The sequence below is a fragment of the Natrix helvetica genome (assembly GCF_964273705.1).
Source record: "Natrix helvetica genome assembly, chromosome: 6".
Taxonomy (NCBI): Eukaryota; Metazoa; Chordata; class Lepidosauria; order Squamata; family Natricidae; genus Natrix; species Natrix helvetica.
This window is the reverse complement of record NC_138553.1, coordinates 2,592,126-2,615,229: the sequence shown is the minus strand read 5'-3', so window position 1 is coordinate 2,615,229 and position 23,104 is coordinate 2,592,126. Positions and strand designations below refer to the sequence as shown.

At 47.2% G+C, this 23,104-nt stretch overlaps 2 protein-coding genes across 4 annotated transcripts in view; both read left to right on the top strand.

Annotated features, from left to right (window-relative positions):
- The first annotated feature begins 233 nt into the window (after positions 1-233).
- Positions 234-19,678, top strand: TMEM209 (transmembrane protein 209). 3 transcript variants are annotated; one of them, XM_081958467.1, is made up of 16 exons: positions 234-314; positions 2,529-2,668; positions 3,211-3,269; positions 5,545-5,676; positions 6,858-7,096; positions 8,106-8,307; positions 8,644-8,688; positions 9,509-9,684; positions 10,876-10,947; positions 11,215-11,311; positions 12,706-12,831; positions 14,101-14,198; positions 15,100-15,214; positions 15,509-15,606; positions 16,758-16,831; positions 19,025-19,678. In XM_081958467.1, the coding sequence occupies exons 1-16, from the start codon at positions 279-281 to the stop codon at positions 19,077-19,079; spliced, it is 1,764 nt and encodes a 587-aa protein (XP_081814593.1). In that variant the 5' UTR covers positions 234-278; the 3' UTR covers positions 19,080-19,678. The 3 variants fall into 3 exon arrangements, with proteins under 3 accessions (XP_081814593.1, XP_081814595.1, XP_081814594.1); XM_081958469.1 differs by lacking the exon at positions 234-314 and adding an exon at positions 360-706; XM_081958468.1 differs by lacking the exon at positions 234-314 and adding an exon at positions 361-782.
- A 2,950-nt stretch (positions 19,679-22,628) lies between these two features.
- Positions 22,629-23,104, top strand: part of LOC309394969 (uncharacterized protein) — a gene marked incomplete at its 5' end in the record, with an annotated part of 35,419 nt that continues 34,943 nt past the window's right edge. Inside the window, one exon of the mRNA XM_081958687.1 lies at positions 22,629-22,638. Coding sequence (XP_081814813.1) covers positions 22,629-22,638 — 10 coding nt within the window. The remainder of the gene's footprint in view (positions 22,639-23,104) is intronic.

Sequence of the window (23,104 nt, the reverse complement as noted above, 5' to 3'; positions counted from 1 at the left end):
GGGTGGATTCCCCTTGGATCTCTCCCTCTCCATGAATCCAGCCAGGATCCCAAACTCAGCGCCTCATAAAACATTTTGAGGAAATCAGAGAAATCGCCTCAAACCCAGCAAGTTTTTACATTCTCCCGCCAAAACGTCAAAGTGCGGCTCGGCCAATCGGGCCGCCAATCCCCTCCTCCGCGCCCATCGCCTCGGCAACAAAGCCCGCCTTCGCGCGCTGCGTCCTCGATCTTCCTCGCTTGCCCATAAGGGAGGGGGAGAGGAAAACCCCGCTGCGCATGCGCAGTTCAGGCAAAGGAGGCGAATCAGTGCTGGTGAGAGGAAGGGTGCGGGATAAAAAAAAATTTGGTGTGTGTGGGGGTGTCGGTTGATTGCATTTTTCTCGCCCCGTTATAGGGAAAGCGCATGCGCTTTCCGCACCGTGTTGACGTCGGGAGGGGTCCTTGCCCCGCAGCCCTTTCCAACCGGCATTGCGAGGTTAAAGAAGCTAATCCACGTGAGGCCCGCCTCCCAACATGGCGCCCGCGAGAGGAGTTGGACTAAGACTCCCAGAATCCTTCGCGCCACGAACCGTTTCCCACGCCGCGCTTAAAGGCGCCGTCCCGATTCTGCCTTGCGTCATCTAAGCGCGCCGCTTTTGTCTTCGGAGCGGGAGCGTGCCTGGGTCAGATCCAGCATCTTCGCGCACGCAACGTGTGAATGTGGGGTAGGCACAATCGTGGTTAGGTTTTGTGGGGCTGTTCCTGCGGGGGGAGGGGAGGGACTCCTCCCCGTTAAATCAGGTAACATTCATTCATTTATTTCATTGATTTTTCCCTGCGATGCCTCAAGGTGGCGCTGTTGATCCCAACTTGGGTTGAAACACAGATAGTCCCCAACTCATCACCCCAATAGAGCCCGAAATTGATGTTGCTAAGTGAGAAATTGGTTAAAGTGAGTTTGCTTCATTTTGCGACCATTCTTGCCAGTTGATTACTTATTTATTTATTTATTTTATTACATTTATATTGCCTATTGCGCATGGCGGTTAGGTGAATCGCTGTGGTTGTTAAGTGAGTAACAGTTGTTAAGCGAATCTGGTTTCCCCCTTGACTTTGCTCATCAGAAGGGCGTAAAAAGGGGATCACGCGACCCCCGGGGACGCTGCAACCGTCATAAATATGAGTCAGGTGCCAAGCGTCCAAATGTACATCACGTCACCATAGGGATGTGGCAATGGTCATAAGTGTGAAAAAGGGTCGTAAGTCGCTTTTTTCAGTGCTGTTGAAACTTCGAACAGACACTAAGAGGACTACCTGTAGTAAATACAGAACATGTCACTCTTGTAACTTCTGTTTCTCTTTCCCCCCCTCCCCCGCGATGCTTTGCGTGTCAGAAGTCGCAAAAGGGGATCACATAAACCCCAGGGACACTGCAACCGTCATAGATATGAATCAGTTACCAAGCATCTGAATTTTGATCCTACGATCGTGGGGCAGCTGCAACGGTTGTATGTGTGAAAAATGGTCCTAAGTCCCTTCTTTTTGGGTGCTGTTGTAACTTTGAAAGGTCACTAAATGAAGTGTTGTAAGTCGAGGACTACCTGTACTCAAAGGGAGGGCATATCCACCATAGAAAGTGTCCTGACATATTGTGTTACAGTGTGGTACGCTGGTTTTAACAGCTGCGGACAGGAAGGCCCTACAGAGAGTGATCAATTCGGCCCAAGAAACCACTGGTTGCCCTCTGACACCCCTGGATGACATCGCCAGGTCTCGCTGCTTTAGCAGAGCAAGGAAGAGACTCAGAGAGGATCAGTGTCTCTTTGCACTTTGACCTTCGGGCAGAAGGCATCAAAGGATAGCCAGCCAAACAAAGAGGTTTAAAGATAGTTTCTATCAGACATTTAAATACAATCACAATCACTCCATGCACACGCTAAGTTTTTTTTCCTTTTTCTTTCTTTTTTTCGTTTCTGCTAGAATTTTGCACCGGTGAGGTTAAAACCATTTTGGTTGTATTTAAGTATTATTATTATTATTTATTAGATTTCTAGACCGCCCCCTCTCCCCGGAGGGACTCGGGGCGGTGTACAGGTATAAATTTTAAAAACCCATCCAAACAATAATATACATAATTAAAATTAAATTAAATAACCCCTGTACAATTTATAAAAATTAAAACTAGCCCATAAAACCAATCATAAAATTTAAAAACCAAAACTGAGGTGGGAAGACTGGAATTAGGCCAGGCCGGCTAGCTGGAATAGGTGGGTTTTGAGTTTCTGACGGAAGGAGCGGAGATCCGTAGTCATTCTAATGTCGGGGGGGAGGTCATTCCAGAGGGTCGGGCCCATCACAGAGAAGGCTCTTCCCCTAGGCGTTGCCCACTGGCACAGCCTAGTGGACGGCACCCGGAGGAGTCCCTCTCTGTGTGAGCGGATAGGCCGAAGGGATGTATGGGGCAGGATACAATGACAATAGAAATGATACTTATATAAATGGAAGGAATAAAAAAATAAATCCGCATTCTCTTCTTGCTCTTTCTAGACAATGCAGGGGGACCCAAATCCACCCGAGTCCCTCATTGACAGGACCATCAAGATGAGGAAGGAAACGGAAGCGAGGAAAGTCCTCTTGGCCTGGGGATTTCTCAACCTGTCACTCGCTGGCATGGTCTACACGGAAATGTAAGGGGGAGAGCTGTGATAACAGAATCACAGAGTTGGAAAGGGATCTTGGAGGTCTTCTGGTCCAACCCCCTGCTCAAGCAGGAGACCCTAGACCAGAGGTTTATGAACCTATGGCACGCATGCCAGAGGTTGCACTCAGAGCTCTCTCTCTGGGCATATGTGCCATCACCCGAGCCCAGCTTCATCACGTATCTCCCACGGGGGAGAGAGAGAGAGGGAGGGAAGGAGAGAGAGAGGGGGAGGGAGGGAATGGGGAAAGAGAAATTATATTACAAATCATTTTCTTTTTTATTGTTGCGAAACGTAATATTTCAAAAAAATGAAGGCTCATAAAAGTGCATTTATCATGGTTTTCTTAGAACAGTTATCTGGACTCTGCCCTGTTTATCATTATTTTAGGTAGTCAAACCTTATTATTCAGGTTAAATTGCCATGTTGGCACTTTGCAATAAATGAGTGGGTTTGGGGTGCAGTTTGGGCACTTCCTTTTAGACATTCATTAAACATGAATGCCAACCTACGCCTTTCTCTCGTTCTAGGTCTGGAAAACTGATAAGTTCCTATTACAATATTTCGTGCTGGATCCTTTGGTATGTTGGTGAGTATCCAGCAAGAAAATAACAGTTAATTCCAATGCCTTAGGACAGGGGTGTCCAAACTTGGGAACTTTAAAACTTGTGGACTTCAATTCCCAGAATTCCCCAGCCAGCATGGCTGGCTGGGGAATTCTGGGAGTTGAAGTCCACAAGTCTTAAAGTTCTCAAGTTTGGACACCCCTGCCTTAGGATGTATGCCTTTATCCCTGTTTGTTTGTTTGTTTTAAGCAAGTTGCCAGTCCTCTGTGTTTTAACTGCTGTATTTGAAGACTTCCTTTCCATGTTGCTACCCTCAATCCATATTGCACTCGGCTTAATCTGTTAAATTTAGGTAGAAACCTGGCAGCCTGGTGTTCCCTCCACCCCTCTAATTTCTGGTGAAATTCCCTTTCGACTAACTTTTTTTTTTCTTTTGAAGCCGTTTTGCTTCTCATCCAAGAAGCTTCTTCAGCTTTGATAGGATAGTGGGGAATGGAAGGATTGATACTCCTTGCCGACAGCTGGTCATTTGCACCCTTTTAGAGAGTCCTTGAGGCCACTTGGAGGTGTATCTGTGTCCTTCCAGAGAAAAAAAATTGCAGAAAAAAATTTGCCACCAGTAGCCTCCCACCGTCCAGTGCGATCCCACACGCTTGGCCTCCTCGGGGTGCTGCCGGCCAGACAGTGTCGGCTAGCGACCCCCAGGGGGAGAGCCTTCTCTGTGGGAGCGCCTTCCCTCTGGAATGAGCTGCTCCCGGAGCTTCGCATAATCCCCGACCTCCGGTCCTTCCGACGCGCCCTAAAAAATTGGCTTTTCCAGCAAGCCGGCCTGGCCTGTTAATTTTAACTCATTTTTAAAATGTTATTGTTATATTAATTGGGTTTGTTTTTTGGATTGTTTCCAATTTCCTTTTAACTTTTGTGATATGTGTTTTTTAATGTTGTACGCCGCCCTGAGTCCTTTGGGAGAAGGGCAGCATATAAATCCAATAAATCCAAATCCAATCCAGACTGTAGAAACCATTTGAACCACTCAGGTGGCCCTGAGGACATAGATACACCTCCAAGTGGCCTCAACAACTCTCTAAAAAGGATGCAAATGACTAGTTGTCTGCAAGGAGTATCGATCCTTCCGTTCCCCACCTTCCAGTCAGAGCTGAAGAAGCTTCTTGGATGAGAAGCGAAACCTCTTCGAAAGAAAAAAACAAGAAAGTCCAGTTTCCTCCTGAAAACAAAGCCCCTTTGGGACAACCGTGACCTGGATGATGGAGAATCTCCACAGACTTTCTACTAACCTTATTTAGCACCCGTAGAAGAGAATATTTGTAGCTCAGGGTCGAACTGAAAGGCCTCCCCACCAGCAAACAATGGCCCGATAAGCAGAGATTAACACCTAAGTGTAAACAATACCCCAATCAAGGAACTACCAATTCAGATGAACAATCGAACAATGAACAACCGCCTGGTCAAGGAAGCACCAAGGACATTCCCTGCAACCTTGACAAGGCAAGCCACCAACCTATAAACAGAACTTAACCTCCCCTCTACTTCTATCACGTTCCGTAGCTGGGTCATGAAACGTCTGCAAGAAAACAGCCAAGTTCAGAGAGCAACAAGGACCCCACAGTCCTCCCTTCCTCCTCTTTCCCCTTCATTCCTTCTCTTCCTTCATCCTTCCCGTCATTCCTCCTCCTCTTTTCGCCTCCTCCTCTTCCCTCCTTTTCCTCCTTTTCTCTGTTACACAACTCCCATCCCCTTTAGCACTGATGATATTGACTAGTTGGGTCATGAAACGTCTGCAAGAAAACTACTATTCTTCCTCCTTCCCCTTTTCCTTTCTCCCATTGATGATGTTACCTAGTTGGGTCATGAAACATCTCCGCCTCCTCTTTTCCGCCTCCTTACCCTTCTTCTCTCTCTCTTCCTCCTCCTTCTTTTCCGTCTCCTCCTTTTCCTTCTTCTTCTCCCCCTCCCCCTTTTTCTTCTCCTCCCTTCTCCCATTGATGATGTTACCTAATTGAGTCATGAAACGTCTCCGCCTCCTCTTCTCCTCCTCCTTCCCCTTCTTCTCCCCCCTCCTTCTTTTCCATCTCCTCCTTTTCCTTCTTCTCCATTCTCACATTGATGATGTTACTTAATTGGGTCATGAAACATTTAGAAGAAAACTACCAAGTTCAGAGTACAACAACAGCCCCACAATCTTATCTAGCAGTGTGTTTCCTTCTGTCACTAACCAAACTGGTGTTTTTTTTAATGGTTCAGTGTCATTTTGTGCTGTTTATTTATTTTCAATTCTAGAACTTGGCTTTGCCTCTTTATTCAGCCTCAACGCCTTATTCGACTTCTGGAGATACTTCAAATACACCATGGCTCCTACCAGCTTAGTTATGAGTCCTGGCCAGCAGACGCTTTTGGGATTGCAGAACGCAGGTGAGCCTGTTTCGCTTGTCCTTCTTAGAGCAGGGGTGTCCCGAGGTTCTTGGCCACCTGAAGACTTGTGGACTTCAACTCCCAGGATTCCCTAGCCAGCCTGCGGAATTCTGGGAGTTGAAGTCCACTTTGATTTTATTGTACACCAGCAGCCCCCAACCTTTCAGGCACCAGGGACGTGTGTTTTCACAAGCTGCCTGCATCCCTTGGATGGGGATTCAACCTGTTTGCATGGTCCAGTTTCTGGCATGCCACGCCCTGGTGCCGGCCCACGGACCGGGGGTTAGAGACCTCTTTTGTACACCACCCAAAGACCCTTTCCCGAGGAACATGGGCAGTTAAGAAATATGAAATATAAACAAACTTATTATAGCATCCCCAAGAGATGGCCCTCTGGCCTCTATTTCAGCATCTCTTAAACAGTCCGGTCACAGGTGTGCCTCGACTCACGACCAAAAAGTCTGTTCCCAGTTATGGTCGTAAGTCAAGGACTGCCTTTTCTTCCACCTACAGACGTTCCTGGAGTTACGACCACACCTGAGCCCAAAATTTATATTGCCCACGGGAGATGTTTGTTAAGCGAGCTTGTCCCGTTTTATGACTTTTCTCGCCACCGTTGTTAAGTGAATCGTTGCATTTGTTAAGCTGGCAACACGGCGGTTAAGCAAATGTGGCTTCCTCATTGACCCAGCTTGTCAGAAGGTCGTAAAAGGGGATCGCGTAACCCCAGGACACTGCGAATGTTGACCCACGCACAACCCCAACCATCCCGTCACTGGAGGTTTTAAAGAAGAGCCCAGACAGTCACTTGTCCAAAATGGTATAGGGTCTCCTGCTTGAGCAAGGGGCTGGACTACATGACCTCCAAGGTCCCTTCGAGCTCTATTGTGAGTGACAGAAATATGAGCCCGTTCCCAAGCTCTGAATTTTGATCACATGACCATGGGGATACTGCAGCGGTCATAAGTGTGAAAACGTCCATCAGGCACTTAATTTTTAGCACCGTCGTAACTTTGAACAGCCACTAAAGGAACTGTTATAAGTCGAAGACTACCTGCCCTTTAAATTCCTTGTTTCTGAGTGGTTCTGCCTCGGCTTTATTCAGAAACTTTTATTACAATTTATCTCGTTCGTTTCTTTGCTGTTCTTTCTTAATCTTCCAAAATGGGATTTACTTTCAGCGGTCCAGACTACGCCGCCCCACGAGCTGATGCCCAAGAAAATGCCCCCTTCGCCCCCCTCCCCTCCCATCCAGGGGCAGAGTGTCCTGAGCTACAGTCCTTCCCGCTCACCCAGCACCAGCCCCAAATTTGCGACGGGTTGCATCTCCGGATACAGTCCTCAGCTGCAGGCCATGTCAGGAAGCAGCGGGTCCTACGGTACGGCGGCGAGTTACTCTCCAGGAAGCAACTACAGTAAGGTAGGAGAGCTAAGGATTTATTAGCCATGGTTCTTGCAAAAGTGTTTTTTTTTTCCAAGTGGCAACTGGGCTTTCTGATTTTTTTTTCCTTGAAGATGTTTTCTTCCAAGAATCTTCTTCAGCTCTGACTGGATGGTGGGGAAAGATTTATACTCCTTGAAGACAGCTGATCATTTGCATTCTGTTTAGAGAGTTGTTGAGGCCACTTGGGTTTATATTCCTTGCAGACAGCCGGTCATTTGCATTGTTTTTAGAGCATTGTTGAGGCCACTTGGGTTTATATTCCTTGTAGACAGCTGGTCATTTGCACTCTTTCTGAGAGTCACTGAGGCCACTTGGGTTGATTTGCATTCTTTTTAGAGAGCCGTTGAGGCCACTTGGAGGTTTGTCTGCAGCCTCAGGGTCACCTGAGTGGTGCAAATGGGTGTGGAGCCTTCTTGGAATTGCACGGTCGTTTTGTTCCACACCCATTTGCACTGCTCAGATGTGACCCTGAGGACACAGAGAAACCTCCAAGTGGCCTCAACGACTCTCCGGAAGAATGCAAATCACCAGCTGTCTGCAAGGAGTATAAATCCTTCCATCGTTCACCATCCAGCCAGAGCTGAGGAAGTGACATACAACTGTTTTTCACACAACCATTGCAGCATCCCTGTGGTCACATGAATAAAATTCAGATAACTGGATTCATATTTATGACGGTCGCAGTATCCCTGGGTCACGTGATCCCCTTTTGCAACCTTCTGACAAGCCAAGTCAGTGGGGAAGCCAGAATAACTTAAGAACCGGGTTACTAATTTAACAACTGCAGTGGTTCGCTTAACAACTGTGGGAAGAAAGGTTGTAAAATGAGGCAAAACTCACTTAGCAGCTTTCACATTCAGCAACAGAAATGTGAGGCTCAATTGTGGTCGTAAGTTGAGGACTACCTGTATTATAATAAACTTGAATAATGATCCCAAATGTGTTCCCGATAGATGATTGCAGTCTTTCGCTCTTTCTCGCTCAGGTGCCTCCGTTCAGTCCTCCGGGGCCCTTGATGTATCCCACTAGCATTGGGCCCATGGATAGCAGCGGGATGAGATCCAGATATCGCTCCTCGCCCACCGTCTACAATTCTCCCACGGGGAAAGCCGACTACATGACGGATTTGAAGTCGCTCGACAGCTTCCTTCGAAACGAGGAGGAGAAGCAGCACAGGGTGCAGCTGGGTGAGTAGCTGGTGAAAGGAAGGCGGGGAGAGTTCTCGCAGTGCACTCACTGAAGCTACTCAGAAGATAAGTCGTTTGCAATTCAGTGAGCATAGTGGTCCATTGGTTAAGGCATCGGGCTAGAAATCGGGAGACGGTGAGTTCTAGTTCTGCCTTAGGCATGAAAACCAGCTGGATGACTTTGGACCAGTCACCAGGAGATGGGGAGTTCTAGTAGGTGTGGAAACTGGTGACTTTGGGACAATCACCAGGAGGCAGGGAGTTCTAGTCCTGCCTGAGGCATGAAAGCCTGCTGGGTGAGTCACTAGGAGATGGTGAATTCTAGTTCTCCCTTAGGCATGAAAGCTGACTGGATAACTTTGGGCCAATCATCAGGTGACGGTGAGTTCTACTCCCGCCTTAGACATGAAAGCCAACTGGGTGACTTTGGGCCAATCACCAGGAGTTGGGGAGTTCTGGTCCTGTATTAGCCATGAAAACCGGCTGGGTGACTTTGGGCCAATCACCAGGAGACAATGAATTCTAGTCCTGCCTTAGGCATTAAAGTAGGGAGGGGGGTTGACTTTGGGCCAATCACCAGGAGACGGGGAGTTCTAGTCCTGCCTTAGGTTGGAAAGCCTGCTGGGTGACCTTGGGCCAATCACCAGGAGATGGTGAGTTCTAGCCCCATTTTAGGCATGAAAGCCGGCTGGGTGACTTTGGCTCAATCCCCAGGAGACAGGGAGTTCTAGTCCCTCCTTAGCCATGAAAGCCGGCTGGGTGACTTTGGCCCAATCACCAGGAAATTGTGAGTTCTAGTCCCATTTTAGGCATGAAAGCCGGCTGGGTGACTGGGCCAATCGCTAGGAATCAGTGAGTTCTAGTCTCTGAGTGATTAGCCCAGTCACCCAACTGGATTTTGTGATTCAGGCGGGATTAGAACTCCCCGTCTCCTGGTTTCTATCATCGTCTTCACCACGACATCAAGCTCTCTGACTTAGCCACCCAGCCTTAGGAGGCCGTCGTACAGGACTCTCCTACTGGCGACCCGCGTGCCAGGTGCGTCCGGATGCAGGCCACCCCCACCCCAGCTCTGTAAAGGTACAAAACCTCGTGATACGTCACGTGACGTGATCGAGTTTGACACCCGTGCCGTAGTAGGATCCGGTGCCTGTGGTCCTCAAGTAACCTCATTTCTGTATGTTTCTCTGGATCACTGCAGGCAGTTCGGATTCCAGCTCTCCATCCAACAGCCCAACTTTCTGGAACTACGGTCGCTCCACGGCCGACTACGCCCAGATGCTCCGGAAATTCCAGTACCAGCCGGCCTGCAGGTCCCAAGCCCCCTCCGCCCACAAGGATGAAGCCGATCTGAGTTCCAAGCAAGCCGCTGAAGAGGTAAATCCACGTTGGCAGAGACGGAAAAGGTTGTTTTCCTCCATGGTTTCTTCGCAGGTGTTGATCCAGGTGGCACGTCGTACTAAAGACTTCCTCTTCTGATAAGACACACGGAACTAAAGGGTGATAAGAAACGAGGATCCTAAACCGTTCAAAGTTTCAACGGCACGTAAAAAACTGACTTATGACCATTTTTATTTCAATGGGTTAGTCAATTCTCTGTTTCCTCCTTTCTGTCTCCCAAGTTGTTTAAAACAAGCCGTTCTTTTTGGGCTTAATGATTTAAACCACCATTTCCCCCCCTTCCTTTCTTTTTCCCCACCGTCAAAATCCCAATCTATCCGTCAATATTATTTCTACTCACGTGATGGTTGGCTTTTCCAAATTCTGGTTTATGTCAGTTGGTTAATTAAGTCTTCTTACCAAGTTTCGCGTTCCATTCACGACGCGGCTCCTTCTTCACTCTGCCTTCAGAAAAGTTCTGATTCAAAAGAATCACCGGCTTTGGTTTGTCAGGCAGAATTTATGGGAGGCTTTTTTGGGGAAACCCCTCAAATATTCTGAGACTGCTGTCATGTAATAGATCAGGAGAGATAGAGATGGATGAGAGATAGGTAGGTAGATGAGAGAAGAGGGGGAAGAGAGAGGGAGGGAGGGGGAGATAGTGAGGGAGAGAGGGGAGAAGGAGGGAGAGAGGGGAGAGAGAGGATGGATGGATGGATGGATGGATGGATGGATGGATGGATGGATGGATGGATGGATAGAGATGGATGTAGATAGATAGATGGATAAGATGAGTGGTGCGGTGGCTTAGAGGTGGAGCTGTCGCCTCACAATCCAGAACTCGGGAGGCTGTGAGTTCGATCCTAGGTAAAGGCAGATATTTCTCTCTCTGGGCACAATGAGAATATATCTGCTGAACAAAACTCCGCATTGGCAACAGGGAAGGGCATCCGGCCAGTAAACAATCAGCTTCATTCAGTTGCCCATACTCTACCCCTCAAGGGATTATGGAGTTATTAAAAGGAGATGGTGATAGATAGATAGATAGATAGATAGATAGATAGATAGATAGATAGATAGATAGATAGATAGATAGATGATAGACAGACAGACAGAAAGAAAGAAAGAAAGAAAGAAAGACAGATAAATAGATAGATCGATCAAAACTTCTTTTGTCTTCCTGGTCAGGTCTGGGCACGCGTGTCGATGAGTAGACAGCTATTCGATCACATGGATTCCTGGACTGCAAAATTCAGAAATGTGAGTTTTGCCTTTGGCTTCTGGGGTTAAAATGCGAAGCAGCCCTGGAAATTCCTTCCTGAGATTGGAGCTTAAGGAATGGACTAAATAGGGGTGATTGAACCCGAAATGCACCCAGTCCTCGCCTTATGACCAGTCGCTTAGTGAGACCTAGAACCGTGGAAAACCGACAGCAGAAAAGCATCCAGAACATGTTGCTCTTCTAACTTCTCTTGTCCTTTCTCCCCCCCCCCCCCCCCCCAAAAAAAATCTTTTTGGATCCAACAGTGGGTCAACGAGACCATTTTGGTGCCGCTGGTCCAAGAGATTGAAACTGTAAGCACTCAGCTGCGGAGAATGGGGTGTCCAGAGCTGCAAATTGGAGGTACGGTGACCCTGCGGGGGGGGGGGGGGAAATGCCAAAGGATGTGCTCCAAGTAAAATACATGGATTTAAAATTGTAATTATTTTTTTAAAACGAGCTTAGAATTTAGCAGCGTTATCTTATCGGCAAACATCTTATCGTGGAATTTTTAAGGGAATTTTAATCTTATTTGTATTTTAACTAAATATGGTACAGTATATTTTCTACCTCCTCCGTTTATGTTTATGTATATGTATGCCATTTTGATATGTATTTGGTTTTAATAATGACTGTACACCGCCCCGAGTCCTGCTTAGGAAAGGGTGCGGGTTATAAATAAAAGTTGATTGATTGATTGATTGATTGGTTATAGAGAAAAGGGCTTTTACTAGCTGGAAGCATCTGAAGTTGCCAGTCCTGTAGGGGGAAAAAAACATTATGATAGAGTTGCATTAATATAAGATTGAGGAAGGGTGGACTTCAAATCCCAGAATTCCCCAGCCAGCAAAGCTGTCTTTTAAATGTAGTTGGACTGCTGAATCTTGTCCTGATAGGTATCACCCAAAGGTGCTTTTTCAAGAGGCCACTGGACTTCCTTGTTTTTCTTTTGAAGATGTTTCGCTTCTCATCCCAGGAGCTTCTTCAGCTCTGACCGAATGGTGGGGAAGGGAAGGCTTGAGACTCCTTGCAGACAGCTGGTCATTTGCATCCTTTTAGAGGGTCGTTGAGGCCACTTGGAGGTTTATCTCTGTCCTCAGGGCCACCCGAGTGGTGTAAATGGTCTGCAATTTTTTGGGGAAATCCATTCAAACTCCCCACACCTTCAAAAGCGGGGGGGGGGGAGGACACACTTTTGGAACAACCCTGACATGGATAACTGAGAATCCCCAGAGACTTTTAGCCATGCTCTTTGGGACAAATACCCTCGGAAGGGTGTGGGAGTATGAACAAATTTCCAGAGGAAATAGTTGCAGACCACAGGTACCATTTGCTCCACTCAGGTAACCCTGAGGACACAGACAAACCTCCAAGCGGCCTCAACAACCCTCTAAAAGGATGCAAATGACCAGCTGTCTGCAAGGAATATCAATCCTTTCGTTCCCCACCATTCGCTCAGAACTGAGGAAGCTTCTTGGAGGAGAAGCGAAACGTCTTCAAAAGAAAAAAAACCCAGAAAGTCCAGTTGCCTCTTGACACAACCCTGACCTGGAGGATGTGAGAATCTCTCCAGACTTTTAAGCATCTTGAGTGTTTTGCGCTGCAGAATAATTGAGAGCTCTCGATCGCAGCTGCTTACTTTCGTTTGTGAGGTTGTCACTTGAGTAAAAGGAAATCCACAGTCGGGACCCAAAACCGGGGACTTTCTTGATGGCAAAGGGTGCAGTTTCTCTCTCTCTCTCGTTTGTTTTCTGCAGAGGCCAGCCTGAGCAGCCTAAAGCAAGCCGCTTTGCTCAAAGCGCCCCTCATTCCTACCCTGAACACAATAGTGCAATACTTGGACCTGACCCCCAATCAGGAATATTTAGTCGAAAGGATCAAAGGTGAACGGCTATTTATTTCTATTTATCCTGCCCTTATTGTTGGTTTATGAATCATTTCAAGTCAGCAAACGTCTCAAGAGTTTGTTGCAGGAATCAAATCCAGAAAGCAGACACAGATAACTGATTCAGTAGGATTCCTTAACTTCTTTAAACAAGACAAACGTAACAATATAGAATAGTTTTACAGCCTTCTGTATCGGCAAACGTGTTTAGCTTTTGTAGCTCTCTATTCTACATTGCCTTCCTATTGCTTTTAACATCTACAATAGTGTAATAAAAGTTGTACTAACAATTCTAATAATATTAATTGTTCATATCTCCATTATATTTACATTATGGTCAATACTTTAAGTTTGATAGTAATTAGTAACTTTGGTTAATTTTTATTCAATGCTAGTTTAGAAAAAACAAAAAGAGACTTCTATTTCCTATTTTGACTTCTGTTTTCTAGCCACTTATAAATTCTATCAGAATTTGTAGAATTCATTAACTTCTTTATATACATAATAACACATGAATAAATGTACAATATCAACAGCAGAGAGTTGGTTTCAGTTTCAGTTCAGAGAGCAGACTAGACCAGTTCTCTTGCACAGACTCAGAGCTACATGGGTAAGCCACGCCCAAGCTCCAAGCTGTCTGGCATGGCTCTCGGTCACCAAATAAGGCTCATTGCCTGACCTGGTTACCATGTCCCTGCCAGTTCATGAATATTCTGACAGAATGTAACCTAATACTCCACTCCTCCTGTTTTCCTCCCAACGACAGCCCTGTGAGGTGGGTTGGGCTGAGAGAGAGCGATGGGACCTAAGTCATCCAGATGACTTTCTTGCTAGAACTCACGGTCTTCTGGTGACTGGCGCAGAAACACCTAATGAGCTCTGGTGTCTAAGGCAAGGCTAGAACTCACCGTCTCCTGGTGATTGGCCCAGTTAATCGGTTGAGTTTTGTTCCTAAGGCAGAACTAGAACTCACTATCTCCTGGTGATTGGTCCAAAGTCACTGTGCTGGCTTTCATGCCTAAGGCAGGACTAGAACTCCCAGTCTCCTAGTGATTGGTCCAAAGTCATCCAGCCAGCTTTCCTGCCTAAGGCAGGACTAGAACTCCCAGTACTACAGATATACAATGAATAAATAAACCTCCTTTCCCAATTGCTGTCGTAACTCAAGGACTGTAGTAGAACTGAGAATGAAATAAATGAAGAAAAGAGCTGGAAAAACCCATTTTCCCCATTTGGGCCATTTCATGGCATTGTTTTTCGCTGACAGAGCTTTCCCAAGGCGGCTGCATGAGTTCGTTCAGGTGGAACCGAGGCGGAGACTTCAAAGCACGCACATGGGATACGGATCTACCCACTGACTCTGGAGTAAGTCCCCCACCTGCTCCAAGGACTTCTTAAGTCAGTAAAAGGAGGCGGATCCGATTCCTTCTCCCTTTTCTGTTCCTAGCAAGGCTGCTGGCAGAGTTATTTATTTATATTTTATCTTATCTGTCTCCTGCCTTTATTATTTTTACAAATAATTCGGGGCAGTGAACACATACAAGTGTCTTCCTCCGCCTTCTGCGTTCCCCACAACGGCAGGACTGTGAGGTGGTCTGGGCTGAAAGAAGGAACGATTGGCCCAAAGTCACCCAGCCGGCTTTCATGCCTAAGGCGGGACTAGAACTCCCAGTCTCCTGGTGATTGGCCCAAAGTCACCTAGCCGGCTTTCATGCCTAAGGCGGGACTAGAACTCCCAGTCTCCTGGTGATTGGCCCAAAGTCACCCAGCCGGCTTTCATGCCTAAGGCGGGACTAGAACTCCCAGTCTCCTGGTGATTGGCCCAAAGTCACCTAGCCGGCTTTCATGCCTAAGGCGGGACTAGAACTCCCAGTCTCCTGGTGATTGGCCCAAAGTCACCCAGCCGGCTTTCATGCCTAAGGTGGAACTAGAACTCCCAGTCTCCTGGTGATTGGCCCAAAGTCACCCAGCCGGCTTTCATGCCTAAGGTGGAACTAGAACTTGCATTCACCCAGTGTGACCCAAAGTCACCCAGCCGGCTTTCATGCCTAAGGCGGAACTAGAACGCACCCAGTCCTGCTGATTGGCCCAAAGTCATTCAACTGGTTTTCATGCCTCAGGCAGAACTAGAACTCATCATCCCCTGCTTCTTCGTCCAAAGTCAACCAGCCACCTTTCGTGTCTAAGGTGGGACTAGAACTTACCGTCTTGGTTTCTGAAGCTTCCGACATGGCGCTAAGCCTCAGATTCCCTTCTCTCCCTCCAGATCCTGATGCACGTCTTCTGCACGTATCTTGACTCCAGGCTGCCTCCCCACCCTAAGTATCCCGACGGGAAAACCTTCACCTCCCAGCATTTCATTCAAACCCCTGATAAACCAGGTAATGTAGGGGCCCCCTTTTTAAAAATAGGCTATGGTAACCCCTGCAGCCTGAAACAGCTGATCAGGAGGCCCGACAATCAGCTGCTTATGCCAATCAGGCTGTGCTGAAACTGAAATGGGCTGTTGGCTGTTGGCTGCAAGGAGGCAAATTGCTGGGAGGCCGAGGCAGGTTTTTCCCCCCCCCTGTTTTCCTCCCCCAAAGCCAGGTGCCTCTTATACTTCGGAGCATCTTATACTCTGAAAAGCTTTGTTTAATCGGGCTGTTAACAGGTGTGATTCTTCTCACTCACAGATATGTCGAACGAGAACTTGTTCTGCGTCCATCAGAGTAGCATCAACCCTCCCCATTATGAGCTGATTTATCAACAGCAGGTCTACAATCTTCCTAAGGTAGGAGTACTGCAGCTTCTCTGTGACTATCCCAGAAGAGTTGCTGGTGACGGGGTCCACCGGTGAGGATTGATATGTCTCTGGGGTCCTTGTTTTCTTGCAGACGTTTCATGACCCAACTAGGTTATATCATCAGTGCTAGAAGGGAGGGGAGGAAACGTCTAGTTGGGTCATGAAATGTCTGCAAGAAAACAACCAAGCTCAGAGAGCACTAAGGACCCCACATTCCACTTCCTCCTCCTCCTCCTCCTCCCCTTCTCTTTCTCCTACTCATGCTCTCCTCCCTCCTTCTCCATCACTCCATAAAGCCCACTCCCTTCTAACACTGATGAAGTTCCCTAGTTGGGTCACGAAACGCCTGCAAGCAGACCACCAAGCACCTAGGGCCCCAGAGTTGTTGTTGTTCTCCTCCTCCTTCTCCTCTTCTTCTTCTCCTTCTCATCTTCTCCCCTTTCTCCTCCTCCTCCTCCTCCTCCTCTCCAGAAACCCCACTCCCTTCTAGCACTGATGATGTTCCCTAGTTGGGTCATAAAACGTCTGCAAGAAAACCACCCAGCTCAGAGAGCACCAAAGACCCCGCAGTCCTCTTCCTTTCTTCCTCTCCTTCATTCCATGTTCCTTTTCCTCTTTTCCTCCCCCCCCTCCCACAAATCCCCCTCCCTTCCAGCACGGATAATGTTATCTAGTTGGGTCATGAAACGTCTGCAAGAAAACTACCAAGCTCAGGGAGGTTCATGAAATCTCAGTTCCTGCAAGAAAACAAGCTCAGGGACCACCGAGAACCCCACAGTCCTCCTCCAATACCACCACTCCGCAAAGCTCCACACCCTTCTAATACTGATGATGTTCCCTAGCTGGGTTATGAAACATCTGCAAGAAAACAACCAAGCTCAGAGTGTGGACCAAGGGCTCCTCAGTCCCCCCCCCCCTCCTCCTCCTCTCATACCCATAGCAATGTTTCTCAACCTTGGCTGTTTTGAGACGCGTGGAATTCAACTATGACCCTTTTGTTGTCATTCTTTGGCAAGGCCAAATAGTGTTGGTTCAAAACAAAAGTAGGCAGATGGGAAGGAGAGAAAAGACACACCTTGTTGCAAGTGTAAACCTCTCGGGCTCTGACTGTCCGCCGCCTTTTCATCCCTCCTGTTTAGGGCAGAAACAACCTGTTCCACACTCTGCTTATGTTCCTGTACATCATCAAGACCAAGGAATCTGGGATGCTCGGGTACGTATAATTATTCCATATATTTCTGTCCCCACAGCTAATACAGGCAACCCTCCAGTTAGGACCCCAACTGAGCCCAAAATCCCTGTTTGAAATGTGTGGGTTTTGCTCCGTTTTACGACTGTCTTCGCCACAGCCGCTAAGCGAACCGCTCTCCGTTCTTAAATGAGTAACGGTCGTTGGATGAATCCGGCTTTCCCCCACGGACTTCTCTTGTCAGAAGGGGGTCGCAAAAGGGGGCACCCCCGGGGCACGGCAACCGTCATAAGTATGAGTCAGTTGCCAGGCACCTAACCTAATCCATCTCATCAGCTGTAGATTGAATTTGTTCCCGATCCGTCTGATCCGTTTTAGGTTGAACTTGAAGAGGAGAGAGAGTGGGAGGCAGCCACTTAAAAGAGGCATGGACTTCAATTCCCAGAATTCCCCAGGCTACCCTCTCTCTCTCTCTCTCTCTCTCCCTCCCCCTCCCCTTTCTGCTCTTTGGTGTTAAAGCAAAACAAAATTGAAACCATCTCCAAAGGGGTGTTAATCTCAGGGCTGCAGGGCACTTAAATCTGGCCCATGGGGCCAGCCTGGAAATAGCAGAGGAGTGGCTCGCAGTGCCTCTGCCAGCCAAAATGCTCTGCAACTGGTCCAGAATGCGGCCGCGCGGGCAATCATGGGGAGAACGAGGTTCTCCCATGTAACACCTCTCCTGCGCGAGCTGCACTGGCTCCCTGTGGTCTACCGGGTGCGCTTCAAGGTGTTAGTTACCATCTTCAAAGCGCTCCATGGCACAGGACCTAGCTATCTGCGGGATCGCATTCTGCCCCATACATCCCTGCGACCAATTCGCTCTCACAGAGAGGGACTCCTCCGGGTGCCGTCCACCAGGTAGTGCCAGAGGGCGGCGCCCAGGAATAGGGCCTTCTCTGTGATGGGCCCAGCCCTCTGGAATGACCTCCCCCCAGATATCAGGACAACGACCGATCTCCGCTCATTCCGCACGAAACTCAAGACCCACCTGTTCCAACTAGCCGGCCTGGCTTAACTAGAACCTTCTAACCTCCCTGGCAATTTTAATATTCTAATATTTTAATCGTAAATTTTGGGCTTTTTAACTGTTTTAATTGTTTTAATTTATTGTTATTTATTTGAACCTAGTGGCTTCCATTTATTGATGTCACCTCCTCCATGCCACACTTGTATTTTGATTTAATTGTACGTCGCCCCGAGTCCCTTTGCGGAGAGAGGGGGCGACTGATAAATCGAAACAAATAAATAAATAAATAAATGCCCCATTTTCAGCCTGGATAGCCTCCTGCAGCACCATGCCAATCAAATCAGGGCACAGGGCGGAGGCCCACACTAGCCTCCCCACCCCCAGACACACTGTTTTGGCTGGCAGGGTAGTGCAGGAGGCCATTCAAGCCAAAAATGGGGCATGGAGAAGCCCACATGTGCTGCCCATGTGGGGATTCCAGCCAGCCACTCCTGAGGCCCAATTCCAAATAGACCACTGGCTGTTAGCGCAGCACAGCCTGAGAGTTGTGGACTCCTGATCTACAACTGTAAACAGGTGGCCTTTTCAAACCTATTCTTTCTTGGTAGTTCTCCCCCCCCCCCCCAAAAAAAAACACCCCAAGATGTGATTGTTGGTGCATAAGATAAAGGTAAAGGTTCTCCTTGCACATATGCACTAGGGAGCGGTGCTCATCTCAGTTTCAAAGCCAAAGAGCCAGCGCTGTCTGAAGACGTCTCCGTGGTCATGTGGCCAGCATGACTAAATGCCGAAGGCACACGGAACGCTGTTTCCTTCCCATCAAAGGTGGCCCCTATTTTTCTACTTGCATTTTTACATGCTTTTGAACTGCTAAGTTGCCTGGGAGAAGTCATGGGAGCTCACTCCGTTATGCGGCTCTAGGGATTTGAACCACCCAACTGCTGTCCTTTCTGATCGACAAGCTCAACGTCTTATCTACTGAGCCACTGTGTCCCCTTGTGCATAACAAGGTTTAAAAACTAGAGCAGCTAGTGGGGGGAAAACAACCACCCTGGGGCTTGTCTCTCTCTCTCTATGGCCCTGAAATTCATCACACGCCTGATTTTGCATGGTTTATTTCTAGCTGGAGAGAGAATTTGTGAGTTGCTTGATCTCTCAACGAAGATTTTTTCGTGATCTAATAATAAAGGCTGCCCTTCTCTTCGCAGGCGAGTCAACCTCGGATTATCCGGCGTGAATGTTCTCTGGATTTTTGGAGACTAGCTGATTTTTCCCAGCTACAAACTCTTTTTAGCTAAATTCCTTCTCTACGATGGGAATTTAACTTGGAGATTGCACTGCCTTTTTAACTGCCATGCAACGACAAGAGGTGCTTTATTTTTTATTTTCACAACAACAGAAGAGTCGAGAAATAATATTTCAAGACCGTTTCTGCGCAGGAGGTTTAAACAGAAGGAATGTTGAATTCTTACTCGGTGAACGGAATTGCTTTTTGGAAAATTTTGGGCGAAATCAGCTTGAAGGGATCTGGTTTGCCGCCCTCCATTGGATCAATCTGGAGTCCAAACCCCAAACCACACTTTTGAACCAAATCTGGAATCCCCAAATGTACTAAAGGATTGTTGCTTTAAATAAGAAAGCTAATCGGGGAAAAAAACCTGCAAAGGAGATGTTAAAAATCAGGATCCTGGGTGGGCTTCGCTTTCCAGTCAACTGCGCTTTTGACGGCTACCACCGAAAAGTTGTAACGTGTTTTTTTACGTGGTGTGCGTGGTTTCTAAAGTGAAAATATTCCTTTAATCCCTTTTAGATCCGGTTTCGCTTTGAGAACACTCCAAAACATTTTAAAACTTGTTTTTTTTTTTTTTAAGGTTTCTTTTTGAACATTCTTTGGCAGGATTCTTGAAAAATTGAACCTCACACTGTCAGTCCATCAAGATTTTTTTGTGGGGAAAAAAAACATGTTTTTGTGTAACTGGATAATGGAAGAAGCGACATTGTTAGAATAATGTACTTTCCCCCCCCCAATAGCTATAACAGTCTTTCTCAAGTTTAAGATAGGGGGATTTCCAACTTCCAGGATTCCCCAGCCAGCTATGCTGGCTGGGGAATTCTGGGAGTTGAAGTCCCCCCTATCTTAAACTTGCCAAAATTGAGAAATGCATACACAAATGCCTGCTATACAAGCATTCACACCCCTGAGGCTGCAGGAAAAAAAACCCATCTAGCTTGGGAATATCTTGATGGAAAATCCTGCAATTAATTCTCCTCCAAAATACACTCAAGCCGACCTCACTCCAGAGCGGAAAAAGGAATGGCATCCTTCGTCACCCCGCAGTGAAAGTTTTAAAACTACCTCTTTTGCTACAGCGGACAGGTGATATATACCTTACCCGCTTCTCGTCAACATTTTAAAAAGGTGATTTAATTCTTTTTTGGCCACTATTCCGCTGAAAGATTAACAACTGCAGTGCTGGAATTTTTATCTTTTGTTTTTTAAATTTTTTGCCCCGCGTTTTAAAGACGAAACGTTACCCAATTGTGTTTCTCACTAGATTTGCATCCTGGTTGTAAAGCGAGGCGTTGCTCAGTTGCCTTAAACGCTGTTTGTGCGTTGTGTTGCACAAGTGCAAGCAAGCTAGGGTGTGGATCTGGCGGGGATGTGTCTTGCAGCTGGGGGAAATACTATTTTATAATTCTGTAATTCTTGTCGGCGCCGAGATATTTGGAGGATATCTTGGTACTGATATTAAATGGAATTATTTTGGTTAATCTTGTCTCAATGTCCGTTTGATTCCCAGCTGCTTTTAATCCCGTCCTGTTTTTAACGTAATTCAAAACAAGAAGGGAATTGCTCTGCCATCTTTAGCCCAGACAGGTGGTCTTTGACTTACAACTGTTTGCTTAGAGACCAAAGTTAACAACAGCACTGAAAAAAGTCACTTATGATGGTTTTTCACACTTAACGGCTGTTGAAACATCCTTTTCTGACTGAAGCTTCTCAAGAGCCTGAAGCAAAGTTCTGGTCCCAACAAAAAAAAAACCTTTTATTAATTGTCTGAATTCTGCTTAGTCACATCCCGCAAAGTCTTTCCAGGGAGGATTTACAGTCACAGACCTTACCTGGCTTGGAGAGCTGCCAGGCCGAGATCTGCAAAACCTGGCAAGGAGTCTCGGAGAGTCACGAAACCATTAAACGTACTAATTGTCCCCTGCAAACTCCACTCCCCTTTCACTCCTCTTTTATTCCCTCTGGGAGGGGCCATTCACCGTCCCCCTGTGGCCTTACTCCCAAGTCGACCCCTGTTCTTTAGCTGTTCCCTTCATCTGGTAGCTCTGCGCATGCGCACCCTGGGAACAGGCTCCAGCTGTTCTTCAGCCTCACTGATGTTTGACTCTGAAGACAGCTGATAACTGGCATACGGCTCTGCCCACCCCCCTCTGCCTCCAACACAGAGCCCTCATCCGAGCCTTCCCCAGACTCCAGGACTGGCCCAGGTTCCTCCCCAACCTCCTCACTGTCCGAATCTACTGATGGGCCACAACACATCCCCACACTCGCGTGATCAAAATTCAAGCAACTGGCATGTACTTACGACGGTTGCACTGTCCCGGGTGGTCACACGATCCCCTCTTGCAACCTTCCCGGCCGATGGCCGACACAAAATCAATGGGAGAAGCCAGGGTTGCTTAACAGTGACGCGATTCAACAACTGCAGTGGTTTGCTTAACGACCGTGGCAAAAAAAAGGGTTTGCTACCATGTTGGCTTAATGACCGCCGTGTGGAAAAAAAGGATATAAAAACAGTGGTCATGAATGTGACCTGCGTTTGGATCGTTGTGACTTACGTGGTTGGCGGGCTCCATCACGGTCGTAAGTCGAGGACTACCTGTGTGCTGCCCTTTTGAAAAGCTCCAGGTGGCCAAGCCATCAATGTTCCTCAGGCCATTACTGGCAGTCCTCGACTTACAACCATTTCTTTAGTGACGGTTCGAACTTGCAACGGCACTGAAAAAAGTACTTAGGGCTGTTTTTCACACTTAACGACCATTGCAGCATCCCCAATGGTCAAAATTCAGACTGGCATGGACTTACGACAGTTGTAATGTCCCTGAGTCACGTGGTCCCCTTTTGCAACCTGACGAGCCAAGTCGGTGGGGAAATCGGACTCACTTAACAACTGGGTTACTAACTTCATAACTGCAGCGATTCACTTAACGACTGTGACGAGCAAAGTCATCAAATGAGTCATTTAGCCGCTGTCTCTGCTTAGCAACGGAAATGTTGGTCACATCCATGTGACTAACTTAACAACTGCAGTGATTCACTTAACGACTGTGGCAAGGAAAATCGTAAAATGGGCCAGAAATCGTTTAATAGCTGTCTCGCTTAGCAAGGGAAATTTTTGGTCTCCCTTGTCGTAAGTCGAGGACTAACCTGTAATATCCAGCAATCCCATTCTTAGGAGTAGAATGGCTCTTTGCCCCACCTCAATTTTGTTTTCAAAAAAAGGCTGAAATACTTTATTATAAAAGGGGGGAAATGGTGTGACGGAGTTCTTGTGATTCGCGTCCGGAGATACGCCGCGGCCATAAAAATTAAAAATATTTGCCATCCAAATGGGGCCTTCTGAGTTCTGCGAAATCCATTCTCTCTACATGAACTTTTTAATGGTGCCGCCTCCATCTTTTAGCTCCGTGCAACTTTTAGAAAGGGGTTTTAAAAATAAAAGTATAAATATTAAATATAAAATATAAGGTGCCATCCATCTTGTGCAGTAAGTATCTCGCAGTCCTCAACTGACGACCGAAATGGACTGCCGTAAGTCGTGACGGTTGCAAAGCAGGACGCCCACCTGACGAGACCTGATGTTATGATATATATATATTTTAGCCGCCGTCGTAAAACGAACGCCGGCAGTCGTTAAGCAAATGACTAATAAGCTCGGTAGGCAAAAGTTTTGAAGGAAATCAGAAATGGGCATCAGTTTTCTTGCAAAATAAAGTCATAAAACTTGGTCGCGTGGCTGCAAACGGCTGGGTGATGCCTGCCGGTTGTTTAGGCAGGTGGCATGTGATCCCATGATTGTCCAAACTTCAGAACAAGGTCCTAAGTATCTTTGGTGGATTCTGTCATAACTTTGAGCTAAGCAACTGGTCGTAAGTCGAGGCCTGCTTGTTCCAGACTTTTGGTGCGCACCTTTCAAAAGAAAAAAAGAGAGAGAAATTAAACTAGGTTAGATGGGGTGGGTCTCCGACTTTGGCCACTTTAAGACCTGTGGACTTCA